At 41.2% G+C, this 17,383-nt stretch overlaps 1 protein-coding gene across 6 annotated transcripts in view; it reads left to right on the top strand.

Moving 5' to 3' along the window:
* The window catches only part of Mllt10 (MLLT10 histone lysine methyltransferase DOT1L cofactor), a 138,437-nt gene extending 121,623 nt beyond the window's left edge, over positions 1 to 16,814 (top strand). For all 6 annotated transcript variants that reach the window (XM_055593711.1, XM_055593713.1, XM_055593712.1 and 3 more), the window contains 9 exons: positions 1,910 to 2,027; positions 3,342 to 3,414; positions 6,299 to 6,453; positions 7,904 to 8,092; positions 8,418 to 8,503; positions 8,641 to 9,005; positions 9,839 to 9,935; positions 13,652 to 13,855; positions 15,148 to 16,814. In XM_055593711.1, the coding sequence (XP_055449686.1) occupies positions 1,910 to 2,027; positions 3,342 to 3,414; positions 6,299 to 6,453; positions 7,904 to 8,092; positions 8,418 to 8,503; positions 8,641 to 9,005; positions 9,839 to 9,935; positions 13,652 to 13,855; positions 15,148 to 15,192 (1,332 nt within the window). In that variant the 3' untranslated portion in view covers positions 15,193 to 16,814. The remainder of the gene's footprint in view (positions 1 to 1,909; positions 2,028 to 3,341; positions 3,415 to 6,298; positions 6,454 to 7,903; positions 8,093 to 8,417; positions 8,504 to 8,640; positions 9,006 to 9,838; positions 9,936 to 13,651; positions 13,856 to 15,147) is intronic.
* The last annotated feature ends 569 nt before the right edge of the window (positions 16,815 to 17,383 follow it).

The following is a 17,383-nucleotide window of genomic DNA, read 5'->3' as shown; positions in this document are numbered from 1 at the left end:
GATAGATAGATAGATAGATAGATAGATAGATAGATAGATAGATAGATCCTTAGAAGCAGGAGCCCTTCTTTCAAAAATTATTTCTAATACTTGGCTCTCCTCTGGTGGTGATGGTATATGTCTTTAATCCCTGCACCTGGGAGGCATAGGCAGCTTCAGTTCCAGGATGTTATGGAGTGAGTTCCAAGATGGCCAAGGAGAAACAAACAAAAACAACAAAAGAGTTGGATCTCGTGATTAAACCCAGAACTGAAAAGGTATCCCTGCTAGTAAATTATAGAGCAGAGATGACAGCAGAGGACAAATAGAGCCTGCAGGCCGTCTCCTGCTGTGCAGGTGCTGAGGCCCGCCCACCAGCCTCCCCACTGCATTCAGGTCTCCTCTTCTGTCAGCAAACAACCTCAAGAGAATATTTTCCTCCTTGCAGTTCATTTTCTGCATGCTTAGCTGATCTTTTAAAAATTGTGTCTCAAGAATAAAAAAGTTCCATGGAAAGAACTTTAAAGTATTAGTTTCTGAGACTTGTTACTTGTCTACCCAATTATTAAACAAGAATTCATTATACAAACTTACTGATTCTTTATGTATATCCTTAACGAAAATGAAAAATACAGTTGTTAGATTGACTTTACACATAGACTGTGAACTAAAAAGTACTTTGGAACAGTGGAAAGCAAAGACAGGGGTTCTGTATCATGGAAATCACTACTATGGATTATAAAATTACAGTCTTCATATTTACTTAATAAATTGGACAAATGCCACACACACTGTTGATTGAGATAAGAGTTGGCCGGAAATCATTTATACTCTAAACATGTATTTGTCATAACTGTTGTCGTCAGTCTCCCCTGAGATCTGTTACCCATGTCGCAAGGCCCTTCTTTTTTTTTCTTTGCTTTTTTCCGTTAAAACTGCATTTCTAAGTTTTTTTAAAAGAGGTTTGTTCTGAAATAACTATGCTTTGATTTTGGTCATGAAAACAGGGAATAAATTTACTTTGTTTTGAGATTCTGGTAATTCTGAAAATTATTTCAGGGTTAGTAGGAGCTTTCTGTTACTACAGTATTGTGTGAACAATAGACTTGTTTCCAAAATGGCACATCTTAGGGCTCTGGCACTCCTGGAAGTGGGAGTGTAGGCGCACCGTGTTACCAGCACTTTGGCCAGCCTCCTTAGCTTCATCTGTTCAAGGGCTTATTTTCTGCTTGTTTGGCACAGGTCCCAGTTAGAGGCCTTCAGACTTGTGGTCACAACATGAATGAGTTGCAGGCTGTGGAGGAGTGCTTCAGCTAGTAGAACTGGCCCCCTGCCAGAAAGACAGTCAGGGAAAGCTGCGATTGGTTGAGTTTTGCATTGTATAGAAAACATACTTGTGATGCCTGTTTGCTTTCCTTTAAAGTAAAAACAAAACAAAACAGCACCAGCAGCAGGCTTCTAAGTCTCTGAAAACAGGAAGTAACAAAACAGTCTGCGGGTTTTTCTAATGACAGGGTTAAGCAAAGGTAAACGTGGCTTTGAGCCGTTAAAATACTAGAAGTAGAAATTGAACCTTTGACCTTCTCAGCCAGCTTGTGATTTTAGAGAGGCAGCATTTGTTAAACAGCTGTTGTCTACCTGCCTGATTTTTTTAAATGTTTTAATGAGATTAAAGAATTAATTGTAGTCCACATGGTTACCATACTACTACGTTTAGTGTAGACTAGATTCATTGAATGAGCCACTCCTTAAAAATACTTTAGTTTTCAAAAACTGACATATGTTTAAGCAGAACATTTGCTTTGTAGAAGGTGAGCATTTCTGCTGGTATTCTGAGAGAGGTGAGAGTACTGCTAAGACTATAGGAGGAAAACCATTAGGGCATTCCCAGCCTGACATACTAATAACTATTGTGCTTCTTTTCATTTAGGCAAATACCCTTTCTGGATCTTCTCTTAGTCAGGCACCAGCCCATATGTATGGCAGTAGATTAAATCCAAATCCATCCATGGCAGTTCTCATAGCTCAGTCTGAAAGCAACCAAACAGGTAAAGCCCCTCCCTGATGTAAATTTTCTCTGTATTAGGTTATTTTCTGAAAAAGAAAGGAAGAAAGGCAGGAAAGAATGAAAGCATGCCAGCTAGGGATGTGGTTAATAGAGGATTGTGGTTTTGTCTTCTTTTTTGAAAAACCAAAAGAATCACAATTGAAAGTGTTACGCTGCAAAACAGTGATGTTTTTTTACTCTCTGAAATGTGAACATTTAAGCTGAGCATCAGCAGGCAGCAGTGTGGACAGTGCCTTTTCTGACAGATGTGTTCGGTCCTCAGCTCTATGCAAGGAGAATGACATAGCATTCGTTCTTGCTTTGAATAGCCCAAACCTTTATTTGCATAATTCATGAAATGGAATCACACAAACTTGGTTAAAAACAATCTGATTAGAGAATTTCTACAGTGTTTAGTAACCCTGTGGTTTTTTTTTTTTTTTTTAACCAGTTGACAGTTTGTAGCCTTTGTCTCTTGTACTATTTTAATTACTTCTGCATTATATTTGTCTCAGTCTATCCTTAAGAATTTGTTGACATGTTCAAGTAGTTTTGCTTGCTTGTGGGGACGGAACGACTTTATCAGTTCACCAAGAATGAATCACTTATCATATCTTTACCGTTGAAGGGTCAGCGGCTACCTGACTTAAAAAAGAGTGAGGGGAGTACAAGCCTGAAAGAGGCCAGACGGAGTGTAGAGAGCTCTGCAGGTGGAGTACAAGCTCCTTAAGACAGGGAGACCTCAGCACAGCAGCACTCCATCAGGGTTAACATTTCGTTTCATACAGATATCCAGATTTCTACTTGTTTTTGCCAATTTGGAAATTTATTTCATATATTTTATTGGTATGAAGAGTAACTTAATAATTTTAGTCTTGGTGTATAGGGTGCTGTAGAAATATATTTTGTTACTTCCATTGGGATACAAGATGTTAAACAAAATACAAAGCATAAGGATTTGCGGTGATAAGCATACAGATTAGCCATCTACAGCTGTGATTCGTTACTGTAACGGTAGAGATTAAAAGTGGCTGAGGGGAGGGCACTGCAAATTCAAACCACGGTTCTGTGCTGTAAAATTGAAAGGAGTGAAAGAAGAACATAGTCCATAGCCTTCTACACCCACCAAAAAATGTGTATGGACAACGTTTTACATGCTCTAGTTCAACAGCTCTCAACTAGCGACATGCCAGGTTGTCCACAAAGATTCTGGGACAGGCTTGATGTGTATTTTAGGAAAACTTAGAACAAGAGCTTCAAACCTCTTATCTGGGAAAGGGGTCAGGTTTTCAGCTCTGCAATATTTGTCCTGCAGACCAAGATCTTGGAGACAACGGCCGAAGCCTGGTTGGCCGGGGAAGCTCGCCCCGGGGAAGCCTCTCTCCAAGGTAAGCATTGTCTATTCTGTGAAGCATGGGCCAGAGACACTTGAGGTCTGGAAACTGTTATCTTGAGCAGGAAAGTGTGCATTTGTTGAGGCTATAAAAGCATTCTGTAGATAAGAAATCTGTCTAGACAGTGAAGAAAAATTATTCTAAATTAATTGAAATGTTAATTTTAAACACATTGTTAAATTTCTAAGCTAAAAGGAATACGTTTTCATGTTTCTAATCAGTGTGAACTATTTACCATTTGTATACTTAGCTTCTGGTATGATTAATGCATTGACTTGGTGATTGTTTTTGCTCATAAAATACTAATGCCTTAAGATACTAAGCACGACTGTCACTGTTTGGCTTGAGCTTTGCCTGAGTGTCTAGTTGACGCCTCCTATGACCCCTTTAGGTCCTTTATATTGTTTGCAGCAGAGCCTGCCCATTGTGTTATGAGACTGTTAAATTTCTTTAGGACTCTCCGTGGAGCGGGATTATGGAACTATTAAATGAGAGGTGGGGTGCTGTGCAGTAGGTGTCAGTTCATAGAGGGCACGGAATTTAGCCATATCTGTCTTCTCTTCCATTTCCAACGTCTTTGTTTTTCTGTGTGTAGTTTGTTTCTCCGTGTTCTCCAGGTTGTTTATAAACAACCTCACATTGATTTGGGTGGGGATGACAACAGAAAATGCGAACTTTTCATATTCTGACAAAAAGAGTAATTTGTGTTGCTGATTCAGTTGGGGAATGTTTGCTAAGCAGCACTTTTTCCTTTTTTTCTTTCTGGTTTTTTTGTTTTGTTTTTGAGGCAGGGCTTCTCTGTACAAAACTAAAATTTTATTAAGCAAGATTGTACTAAGGAATTTTTGAATACATTTCAGAGAACTGTGTTAACAGGAGACAGGAAATCCTTCCTTTTTAGGAACTCACTCTGTAGACGAGGCTGGCCTCAAGCTCAAGAGATTGGGCCTGCTCCTGCCTTTGTGGTGCTGGGAGTAAAAGGTGGGCACCAGCCCTGTCCAGTGAGCACACTCTTCACCATTGTAGACACTGGTCCACAGCCTCGTCCATCTCCCACGGGTCCATCCAAGCACACCTTTCTCCGTGTAATTCCTGTAATATAATTGTATGAAAGTAATGTTTTCCTTTATTAAAATCTGGAGAAAATAGTCCTCATTTTGAAACCAAGAATTTGAACTACAGAATAAGAAAGTTATACCCCTGCTGTGATTTTATGTTATAGTTCTATACAGTTTATATTTTTCTTTTCAAATGAGACAATTAATGGAATTTTGCTTATGTTAAGTAAAGGAAGAATTTCCTTGTCTCCTTTTAAAGTTACAGTATCACACAATTTATCTAAAATGTATTTATTCAGAATCCCATACTATCATTTTCCGTAGTAAATTTTTTATTTTTTTATAAATAAGCCATGAAACAACGAATAGCACTAAATTATCTTTAGTGTGCAGTTAAACATCACATTACTCTTTAAAATCAGCCTGAAGTGGAGAGGCCCAGCTAACCCGGGCCTAATGTATTTGGAAATGGGTGGGCAGCTCATGATGCTTGCATGTAGAAGAACGTCTTACTGCTTGAAGTCTTTAAGAAGTTGTGGGGCTGGAGAGATGGCTTAGTGGTTAAGAGCACTGGCTGCTCTTTCAGAGGACCGACCCATCTTTCATTCCTAGCACCTACATGGCAGCTTACAACTGTCTATAATTCCTGTTCCAGGGAATCCAGCGCCCTCACAGAGACATACATGCAGTGAAAATACCAATGCACATAAAATAAAAAAATAAATTGAAAAGAAAAAGAAAGAAATTGTTGTTTAAGTAGCCTACAGCCAGGACCAGAGCACTGGTACATTGCTAGAATACATTCTTTTCCAGCTTGTCACAGAAGCCTCTTCAAGGTGACTAAGCAGCATTCAGAGTCTGTGTCCAGGTTTGTGGACAGCCTCATTTCCAGATCCCACTTTCTTTATTTGGAAAGGGAGCCTACACTTAGGATATGATGCTTTCACTGATATTAAGGTAGAGTGGAGACTAGAGGCCAAAGATGGCCATTAATGTAAAACCAAGACTGGATAGGAGAACATCACATGTTCATTTTCACCTGCTTTAGAAGGGTTAAGATTGTTTGAAGAAGAACTAATTTAAGATATTTTTAGAAACTACTTGTGTAGTCTACGTTGTACACAGATACTGGATGGAATGATTTCCCTTAGGACTGAAGCAGGTTCTTGGGGGTTTGTTTGTTTTGTTTTTTCTTTGTCTTTTTTCAGTTTTTTATTTTCAATTCAAAATCATTAAATTTTTCTTTTTTCTGAACTTTAGGGTTTTTGTTTGTTTGTTTGTTTTGGTTGTGAATTCAAATGTTCCTCCACAGTGTTAAACTCATAGTGTTATTCTGATAGCCTGTATATTATGACACAGTGGTAGAGTTTTATTTTAATGTGAATTATGTGCTTTGCCTGCATTTTTGAAGACCTAGTGCCAGAGGAGGCCAGAAGAGGACATCAGATCCCCTGGAGTTAGAGTTACAGATGGTTGTGAGCCATTGTGTGGTTTTGGGGCACTGAAGTTTTCCTAATGTCTGTCTCCCTTATATCTTACAAAAAAGGCCATACTGTTTGTTTACAGCCTACTACAGGGAATATTGGTAGTTTGTTTTCTAGTGATTTTTAATTATTTACTATTCTCAGCTATTTCATTTTATAATTTAGGGAAGAAAAAGATACTGACTCATTTATGGTTTTATGAGACCTGCTACCTCTGCCATTGGCCATTTGGTGCTAGAAAATTTGTACAGGAAAATGGGCATGATACAAGAAACTGATGTGCAGCTCCCCAGGAGCCACCCTCCCCTTTAACCTGAGAATTACTGTTTTTGACAGATCCCCTGTGAGCAACTTACAGATCCGCTATGACCAGCCAAGCAATAGTGGTTTGGACAATCTGCCTCCAGTAGCAGCAAGCATTGAACAACTTTTGGAGAGGCAGTGGAATGAAGGACAGCAGTTTTTATTAGAGCAGGGTACTCCTAGTGACAGTAAGTATTCATTTTCCTGTGTCTAAAAAAGGATAGTTGGAGGTGGGTGGTGGTGATGCAGACTTTTAATCCCAGGAATTAGGAGGCAGGGGCAGGCAAGGCTCTGTGAGTTTTCGGCCAGCCTGGTCTACACAGATCAAATTCTAGGACAGCCAGGGCTGCTTGGTGAGACACTGTTCCCCAAGAAGGAAATAGTAATTAGTAAATTTTATATTTAATTGAAATGTTAATCATACTTAAGAAATTATTTGGTATATGTTATATATACATATTTAATACTTCCAGTTTTAAGTATTAATACTGCTATGGGAAAATGACAAAAAAGCAAAGGTGGAACAGTGAGGGCATTGAGGAGAAGTGGGTTCTATCATTTTGGTATGAAAATTTGCAGTGTTTTATTTTATGAAAACAAAGCTTTCTAAAACCTGCTAGTGAGCTGATTGCCTTGAATTGATGTTTTTATGGATGCTACCCCTACCCAAAACTGTTGATTGTGAGAAAACTGATGGGGTGGAAACCTGCTAAACAGGATAGGTAGAGGGCAGACCAGCGGCTTTATTGTGTCTCATCTGGGCACTGTAAGGAGGGTAAAAAGTTAAGGTTTGTAATGCTAGAGGGTCTTTGGAATGCCCTGAGGTCATGTTAAAGTGTCAGTCACCATGGCCTAACAGCCATGCTCTTGATTGGCATTTGGAAGTTCAAGCCTTGGAGAAATTAACATAGTATATGAGGTATCAGGCAGGCAGAAAGCTTGTTAGCAGGTGATGAGGCCTTCCTCCCAAGAAGAGAAGCAGCAGGGTGCAGATACAGCGCTCCCTGCTGGGGGCCTGTGGAGAAGCATGTTGAGCAGCTGGCATGCAGGCACTCTGCCAGGTGTCTGATGGCATGCTTGGTTGCTGCTGCAGTTACAGTTTTTTGGTCCTAGAGATTCTACCCAGGCCCTGTGCATGCCAAGTGCAGGCTTGTTCTCCCATGAACTGTACCTCCAGCTCCTGCATGCTTAAACTGTACAACTAACAAACATGTTCTTAAGTGAAAAAGGATATTGGTGTGAATTTTTCCTGTTGTAACTCTTGAGTTCATTATGCCTTTTATAAAAAAAAAAATAATAATCATGAAAAGTACTTTGCAATTTTACTTAGGTTTTATTTTGAGGAAAATAAAATGCCATCATTTATCTCTGAGGATAAAAACTACTTGAACCTGATTGGGGCGGAGTTTTGTCTATTTGGGGGACACACACACACACTCACACACAGTCTTCCTTTGTGTACACACACTCAGTATAACGTGATGTTTGTATTTGTATCCAGATCTAGGAATAACCTAGTCATTTAGTATTAGTCTACAAATTTTCCATATTTTTGTTTTATGTCTGAAGCACTTGACAAAAATACTTAGTCGTGGGAGTGGAGCTGTCTTTACTAAGAATCACCCAAATATTTGCCAGTTTTAGGAATGCTGAAGTCATTACATCAACTTCAAGTTGAGAATCAAAGATTAGAAGAACAAATTAAAAACTTGACTGCCAAAAAAGAGCGTCTGCAGTTGCTGAATGCACAACTCTCAGTGCCTTTTCCAGCAATAACAACAAACCCGAGTCCGTCTCATCAAATACACACATTTTCAGCACAGACTGGTGAGTACAGAAATACTTTGTTTCTAAGGAAGTCTAAGATGGTCTCTTAATGTCATCTACATAATAAACCATAATGGGGTACTAATTATGTGAAGAAGTTTGAAACAAATGGTGAGTTATTATACAATTTATTTAAATGTAATGATCTCATTATTGGTTTAAAGGTACAGTGTTCAACACCCCTCCCCCCACCCACCCACACACACATTTAAATCGGTGCTAGAAAGAAGAGGACTATGGGCTTTAGCGTATTTTCTTAAATAGCCTTTAATCTTACACACAAGACAACTAACAGGGTACGTGCATTTTATCTTCCTATTTCTAGCTCCTCCTGATTCCTTGAACAGCAGTAAGAGCCCACATATAGGAAACAACTTTTTACCTGACAATTCTCTTCCTGTATTAAATCAGGTAATTATTTTTTGTGGTTATGTTCATTTGTGTGTTTTCCTTACGAACATCACACAGTGTTAACAGTGATTTAATACTATGTTAAGCAATTTTGCTGTGCTCTTTGTGACTTGAGTCTTTATTCTCTCCAACATTAGGACTTAACTTCCAGTGGACAAAGCACCAGCAGCTCTTCTGCCCTTTCTACACCCCCTCCTGCTGGGCAGAGTCCAGCTCAGCCAGGCTCAGGAGTTAGTGGGGTTCAGCAGGTCAATGGTGTGACAGTAGGGGCACTAGCTGGAGGAATGCAGACTGTAACATCCACCATCCCTGCTGTGCCTGCAGTGGGTGGAATAATTGGAGCTTTGCCAGGTAACCAACTGGCAATTAATGGCATTGTAGGAGCTTTAAATGGTGTCATTCAGACCCCTGTCACCATATCCCAGAACGCTGCCCCCCTCAGCCACACCAGTGTCCCACCCAATGCAGCACACCCAATGCCAGCTGCTGCGTTGACTAACAGGTAAGGGACTTATGTCAGTGTGGTTTTTATTATTGTTAGGTTTTGTTTCTTCTCTATGCAGCATGTTATCAGGGTTGTCCTTGTTCTGTATTAGGAGTTTTAAATGTATTTTGTAGATGTTCTCTGGGAAATTAAGTGCTTGCTGCTCATAATATGGTAGTGGTGGTGTTTTTGTTGTTTGGTTTTTTGAGACAGGGTTTCTCTGTGTGGCTCTGGCTGTCCTGGAACTCACTCTGTAGACCAGACTGGCCTTGAACCTCTGCCTCCTGAGCACAGAGATTAAAGACATGCGCCATCACCACCCAGCTAGTATGTTTAATTACTGATATAATGCAGTTAAAAATCTATTTCAGTGTCATAATGCAGTTAAAAATCTATTTCAGTGTCATAATGCATATATTCTGTGTTTAAAATGTCAGCCTTGACCTTGGGATAGCTGTCTTAAGATGTTATTTTTTTTTTCTTACTCTTCATTGCACACATGAATCCTAAATTCTGAAAAGGTACTATGGCAGTCATAATATTGGCTCACCAAGATTTAACAGCCCAGTTTTGATAATTCTCTATCACAGATTTTGATGATTATTATATATACTTTATTACAAGTACACATAAATTTGTGTTTCTTAACTTTGTTCCCGTTTAACTTCCTGACGGTGAGTTCCTGTTTACTTGAGAGTTTAGTTCACCCTGTATAGGGAGAAAAAATAACTTACAAATAATGTAGTATTGTAGTTAAAAACTGAATTTGTTAGCTGCCCAATGAAGAAGCTGCCTTTGACATCACACCCTTCAGAAGGGCACAGGGAAGTCAGGACTGCGTTGTTTTTCAGTGCCTCGGGACTAGGACTACTGTCTGACCAGCAGAGACAGATGCTTATCCAGCAGCAGCAGTTCCAGCAGCTGTTAAACTCCCAGCAGCTCACACCTGTAAGTTCTTTGTTTACCGTATTTTATTTTTGTCATGGTCTGGTGTGGTGGACTGCAGTAGACATGGATGGTCTAGGCTCCTCCTTTGTTAATGTGCACCCATGAAGTTATCTGGCCCTTTGGCATGTCTGTTGATTGTTAGAACATGCAGTTTGCTAACTAGGCTGTGGGGATTAGAATGCAAGCTGTATTTTTCTGGAGTTCATTCTGAAAGGGAAGTGAGTACACACTTTTTCATCATGATAAATTCCAAGAAGGAAAGTGGAATGGGAAGAAGGCTGGCATTGAATGGTTCAAGGGATGAAGTAAGGCTTTACTTCTTTGTGGGGTGGGGAATAGAACACAGGCCTCACACATGGCTTGCTGGACTAGCATTCTGCCTGGCACTCTACCAGCAGTTCATTTTAGACAAGCTGATCCAGGCTCCTTGGGAGGTAACATTTGAGCCATTGTTCTGTCACCTAGTTCTAATAATCAAATCAGCATTGATCTTGCTTTATCCATGCCCTAATTTTCTTTTTTAAAGCATTCATTGAAGCAGATTGACTTGAATGATATGATAGTGATTAAGGGTTTGAGAAGAGTATTTGCTGTATGGAGAGAGTGTCTATTAGGGAGGGAGAAGAAGGGCTCAGCAGGAGAAAAGGTGTTGTGTGTCCCATCCCATGTCCCATCCCCCCCCCCCCCCCCCCCCCCCCCCCCCCCCCCGAGCATTGCTGCCTTATGTCAGCCCTGGTCAGATGCTATAAAAGTGTAGTATATTTTGATGAAAACAAGAGCGTCTTGGTTTATACAGAGATGTAGAGGAACAGAAGGGAAATAGTTTTCCTGAGAAATAGTAATTCCATTATCATAGAGAGCTCATTCTTCAGACCCATCTGTCAGTTCCTTTATCTGCACATCAGAAATATTAAATGATGTTTTAACTCTACTGTACCTGTGGGGTTTTTTTTGCAAAGATTCTCTAAACAGTACTATGTAACTATAATAATTTGTATTCTAACAGTGCTTTTAAATAATATCTGAGAATATTCAGGTTAAATACAGACACTATGCTTTTTTTTTTTTTTTTTTTTTGAGACAAGTAGCTGGATAGCCCTGGCCACCTTTTTGAATTCAGTGTCCTGCAACTTAAGCCTCCCCAAGTACTGGGATTTCAAGCATGTGTCAGCAAACCCAGCTTGAACTATGTCCTAAAAACATAGCATGAAGTATACTTCTAACATTTTTGTGTGTGGTGCAGAGTAGTATGTAATCCTCCCTATCACTTGGGACGTGAAGGCAAGAGCATCAGGAGTTGAAGTCCAGACTAACTATATGGGACTGTCTCAAAACCAAAAAGTCACTCTCTTCTTTGCCCACCTTCACTCATCATTTGTTTCCCCATAGATGGTAATAGGCTTGGAAGTTCATTGGTCATTCTCCACTTCCTGTCCTGTCAGCCACACTTGATAGTTGATTATTCTTCCCCAATTTTGATGACATCACGGTACCACTTAGTCTTTTCTTTTTTTCCCCCAGTTTTGCTCTTCCTTATTATTGGATCAACCTTCTTACCTATGAATCGAGTTGAGCAGTTTCCTTGACTCACAGATGTTTCGGTTTGGTCTGTGTACAGATGTCCACTAGTCTTCAGATTAGGCCTCTGTCCCGGACTTCACTCTGGATCCTCACCCCACCTGCACATACTGAAGGGCATTATAGACATGTCCCAGAACGAGCTATTGTGCTTCTTCCATGAGCCTGCTTGACTGCACGCTATCCCCAGCTTAAGTCAAAATTTTACAGTTATTTTGTTTTGTTTTTCAATAACCACAGTGATTTCAAGAAAGTTCTTCTCATTTAATTGGGTGCGGTGGCACACACCTTTAATCCCAGCGTTCAGGCCATAGAGGGCAGGTACTTTACATAATGAGTTCCATACAAGGCTACATACTGCGACACCATGTCTGTCCCCACCCCTACCCTGCCCCAGACCTGCATAAAAGAAGGACAACTCTCCTCTGTTCAGAAGCTTTCTCCTGACTTGACATCTCTCTAGTGGTCAAGGTGGAAGCCCCGCACCCTCTCCCCTCCTTCCTGCCTGCCAGCTCACTGGGTTCATCTGGGCGATCTTGCTGTAAAAGCTCTCATCGAGTTCCTGGAAATGCACCTCTTCCTTCGTAACCACTTGGATACTGCTTATATCCTCCAAGTCTTTGTTCAGTCTCTCACAGCTGCCCTAACCGCTTGTACTCTCATGGACTCACTGTTTCTCTTTCCCTAGGCAGGCACGGATCCACCGTATGTATCTACCATGTATCCCAAGTGGCTAATACAGTGCCTGTAGTCAGCACCTACAAAAATCTTTCTTGATTGGAGTTTATGCTTGCCAAAAGGAAGAATTCAGAACTGCCACAAGAAATCACCTTTCTGTTAGGAGTGGATGGCAACTTTAGAAATGTTTGAAAAGAATTATTGGCAGGGTCTGGCCCATGTGATGAATTGTTAAGTAGCTAATCATAATGTGACTTAACCTCAATTAGTTTGTTCCTCTGTTACTGTGACAAACCACTGACCAAAGCAACGTAAAGAGGAACAGGTTTGTTTTGGCTTATAGGTTAATGTCTATCACCTAGAGAAACCACAGCAGGAACTCAAGAACCTAGAGGTAGGAGCTGAAACAGAAGCCATGGAGAAGCTCTGCTTTTACTGGCTTGCTGCTCCTGACCTGTCCGATCTGTTTGCTTACGTATCTGAGGACCACTGCCTAGGGTGGCACTGTCAAGAGTGGGCTGCACCCTCCCACATCACTCCCTAGTCAAGACAGTGCCTGGCAGACTTGCCTGTAGGCCAATCTGATGGATTTTTTGTTTTTCAATTTTGGGTCCCTCTTCAGATGACCTGCTTGTGTTACCCAAGATCAAGCAGCACAGCGCCCAAACTGTTGCTGTTTCTATTCTGTTTTCACTATGGACAGCCTCATTGGGATACACTTCTCTATTTATCTGGCGTGTTTTTAAAATGGCCAATTCAGCTGGGTGGTGGCGGCGCACAGCTTTAGTTCTAGCACTTGGGAGGGGGAGGCAAGCAGATATGTGAGTTCTAGGCCAGACTAGTCTACAATGGGAGTTCCAGGACAGCAAGGGCCACCCAGAGAAGCACTCTCCTGAAAAACCAAAATTAATCAACCATTCATTCAATTAGTCAATAACTAAATTTTAAAAATGGGCAATTCCCAAGTGGTGCTGGATTATTATGCAGTGCAGCTTCTTTTCTAGATGCAGCTCCTCATTTGTTTTGTTTTTAAACAGACCTCACCGTACAGCCCTGATTGATGTGGTCTCACGTAGACTGAGCTAGTTTGGAAATTAAGAGAGATACATCTGCCTCTGCTTGCCGAATGCTGGAATTAAAGGCCTGTGCCTTTTACACGCAGCTCTTGTTAACAGTGTGAATGTGATTTACTTCTAAATAATATGTAGGAGAAGCCTGGCACAGTGGGGCATATCTATGATCCCAGCACTCAGGGAGGCAGAGGTTGTCATATCTTTGTGAGTTCAAGACCAGTCTGGTCTACAAAGTCAGTCCAGGACAGCCAAGGCTTCATAGAGAAACCCTGTCTCTAATAATAATAATTAATAATAATAATAATAATAATAATACAAGAAGAAATCAGGCTTTGCTGACTCTGTGTTGTTTGGATAAAGCTTATCTTCGTGTTATTTTTGCTGAAGGAACAGCATCAGGCCTTTCTGTACCAGCTGATGCAGCAGCAGCAGCAGCACCACCCACCTGAGCTCCAGCAACTGCAGCTCCCAGGGCCCACGCAGATCCCCATCAACAACCTTCTTGCAGGCACTCAGGCACCCCCACTTCACACGGCCACCACAAACCCCTTCCTCACCATCCACGGGGACAGCACAAGCCAGAAAGTCACCGTAAGTATGTTTCGTGCTGCACTGTGGAGGCAGGGTTCATAGTGAGTGGGGATGGATGGGTCGTCTTCAGTCTTCACAGCTACTCCTCCTCCTTATAACCAATTGTTTTAGCAGCTGGATATTGTAAACAGAGGGTCTAACTAAGCCAATTTAATTTCCATGTCTTTTAAGTATATCAACTGGAATTGGCATCTAAGGTTTGAAGGTCATTTGTAATATAGCATTATCCAAAATGTTTTAGTTAGCAAGATACATGAGACAGCCCATTTAAAACAATTTTCTTTCTTTCTCTTCCCCAACCCCTTAAAACAGAAACTTTAATTTGGCTAATCATAAAACAAAACTTTTTTCATTTAGTTTTGTTTTGATTTTTTTTTTTTTTTTTCTTCCCTGAGACAGGGTTTCTCTCTGTAGTCTTGGCTATCCTGGGTTCACTTTGTAGACCAGGCTGGCTTCAAACTCATAGAGGTCTGCCTGCCTCTGATTCTCTGAGTGCTGGGATTGCAGTATGCGCCACCAAGCCCAGCTAAAAATAGATTAAGTTTTAATGGAAGAACCATAATAAATTAAATCCGAGACTAGCCAGCCTGGTGGGATACTGGCACGTGCCTGTAAGCTCAGCTGCTTTGGGTAGCTGAAGCCGGAGGATCATGAGTTTGAAGCCCAAGTAATAGAGACTCAGTCTGTCAGTCGCTCTCCATCTCGGAGACAAGGTGTCTGTGTACTCCTGGAACTCACTGTGTAGACCAGGCTGGCCTTGAACTCACAGGGATCTGCCTGCCTCTGAATCTCAGTGCTGGGAACAAAGGCAGGTGCTACCAGGCCTGGCTCAGACCCAATCTCAAAACAAACAACAGAGTCCTAACAGGAAGGCTGGACTGGGAGGGAAGTTAGAGTCTTATCAGATCCCTGGAGTACCATGTCGTGTGTGATTTCAGCTTTTAACATTGGAGGTGGAACCCCACTAGGTAAGAGAGGCCAAAGCTTCTCTTATGTGTATGTTCAAAGAGAGAACATACACAAATGTGGGGTCAATACTGTGGCTTTTTTAGGCCATAACACAGTGCTGGCCATACAGTGCTCCTCTGAGGAAAGCAGTAATGCGTTCCTTCCTGTGGGAATTGTATCCAAGGACTGGCGCAGCACCTTTATGCCTTTACATACGCCCACTGTGGTGACCATGCTGACAATAGCGAACTTCAGGAGGAACCATTGTGCCGCATCGGATCAGTTACAGGCTATTATCTACAGTGGGTTGAACTAATGCTTCTAATTTTTGTTTTGAACTGCAGAGACTGAGTGATAAAACTGGGCCTGTAGCTCAAGAGAAAAGTTGACACTTGAAGCATCTGAAGTGCCTCTGCTGCTGTTCTGCGCTTCCCTGGCTGCTGCAGTGCCTGCCCCAGATAGCGAGAAAGGCAGCGGGGACGCACAGGGAAGGGTGCCACACATGCTCTCAGAAGGCTCTGATTAATTTTCTTGTTGCTTTGTTGCACTGAAATGGAATTCCTATATCCCCATCCCCTACCAAAGTGTTTGAACTTTGGAAGAAAAATTAATAACTAACTTTTTTGTCAGTGAAATAATTCACATGCAATGAGTCTATCAAGGAAGAAAATGTAATGTGCTCGGTGCACAGCCAGCTTTGTTATAAACTGGAGACACGAATAGTAAAACTAAAGACTTACTCCATTTGCAAACCACTTGGTTTTATTATAAAAGTCGGAATATGAAATATCTTATTTGGGAGAGAGTGTGCTTGCTCCATGGGGCAGATCTCAAATCTCTAGAACTGTCCGATTTCTTCTCCTGGAGTTGTATTCATTAAGTGATTATACAGGTCCTCGAGTGGGGCTTTGCAGATGTTGTTTTAACACATTTCTTACTAATGAGATTAGTACATTTGGTGATCAAATTAGGATGGAAACACCTGCTTTTGCTAACAGTAATTTTCTTTTGCAAAAAAAAAAAAGTGTTTTAAAAAAGTAGGTTTTTAAGTGTTAAAGCATACTCTATTTAAAGGGATCTTAAGTTAAGCGAGTTCTAAGGCTGCTGCGAGAACCAGAGCAATTGGAAGTGAATGATTTCTTTCAGAAAGAGACACCAATATGGAAACTGCTGGTAGGGTCTGGCCTTAATCAAGTGCCTGTGGGTCCCTCCCTGGGCTGAAAGGGCCCTAGACAGCAGGGAAGACCACTTGTGCCAGCAGCCTTCCCCATGCTTCTGCCTTTGCTGAGACTTTGTAGGGCACAGTAGAGAGCACAGGCAGGCTGCTAACCCGGGTGACTGTCCACAAGGACACAGGGGGTGTGGGAAGAGCACGCGTGCTTGTTTATGTCATCAGCCTCTCAGAACTACCCATCGGAACAAACGGGCCACCACAAGTTCCGAAAACCTGTCTCACAGCCTTTCAGCTCTGGGGAGCCATGCTCTTGATGGGGCCAGCATGGCAGACTGGGAGGTTAAACGATTGGGGATATAATCATTGATCTGTTTCTGAAATCCATGAATTCCTAGTGGAAAAGTCCCAGCTGCAGTTGGACAGCCGCACTGTGTGCGAAGCTGGAAGAACACGCTAGCTCTGCAGCCCGTCTCCTGGCGACATTGAGCATTCTTACCTCACTTCTGTACATACAGTTCGTGAATCTGTTTTGTAATGTGAAAAATTCATAAGATTGATATTTTGATTTGTAATATTTCTAATTGGTAGATTTAATTGAAAAGTAAAATTAATTTATTTTTATATGTTCAGGGGAATTTTAAAGAAAGTCAAACCTTTTGTAGATAATTTAAGAGAATCAGTGTGGTTTATTTTACTTATTTAACCCACTGGTTGTTATTCTGTAACAATTTGTATAAATGGTAAATTTTGAATGTGCTATTATTTTACTTAGATGTAAAATTCCACATGTATTAAAATGTACAAAGTTTTTGTTAATAAAATTTAATGATGTTTATAGCCCCGTGCCCTTTTTTGGTGAGGTGGCTGTCCTGAAGGCATGGGCCTGACATGGCCGTGCTCTTCAGTACTGTGAGCATTTATCTTGGAGTTGTCTGACTTCTCAGGGGTAGACTGCAGAATAGTGTGCAGCCGGCTATGTCCAGAGATGGCAGTGACTGCTGAGGACAGAGGTGGGTGGGTAGCCACATTAAGAAGACAGGCAGTCCGCTCCAGAGATGTTTGATTATAGCACATTTCAGAAGAAGTAGCCTGCACACTTGATGACAAACTAAATTGTGCTGTTCACATATTTGGAGGAAACAGGGCGTTCTATAAAAACAGATTCAAATGTGTTTAATGACCCTTGGTCATAGGTGTGCCAGACTCTACTCCAGAGCTGACTCAGGATAGAGAGAACAGAATGGAACAGTGAACAGAAGGGGAAAAAGCTAGCCCTAGGCTCCTAACTATATTTTGTTTTAATCTAGTGGCTTATGTGTCCTTGCCAACCTCAGACTCAGTATGTAACTATGTCTTGCCTTGAACTTGGGGTTCTTTTGCCATTATTGTCATGGGTTGTTAATATT

The sequence above is a fragment of the Psammomys obesus genome, unplaced genomic scaffold (genome assembly GCF_907164565.1).
Source record: "Psammomys obesus unplaced genomic scaffold, mPsaObe1.curated_primary_1811, whole genome shotgun sequence".
In the NCBI taxonomy this organism is placed as follows: domain Eukaryota; kingdom Metazoa; phylum Chordata; class Mammalia; order Rodentia; family Muridae; genus Psammomys; species Psammomys obesus.
Note: the sequence above shows the minus strand (reverse complement) of the source record. Positions and strands in the feature narration are given on the sequence as shown.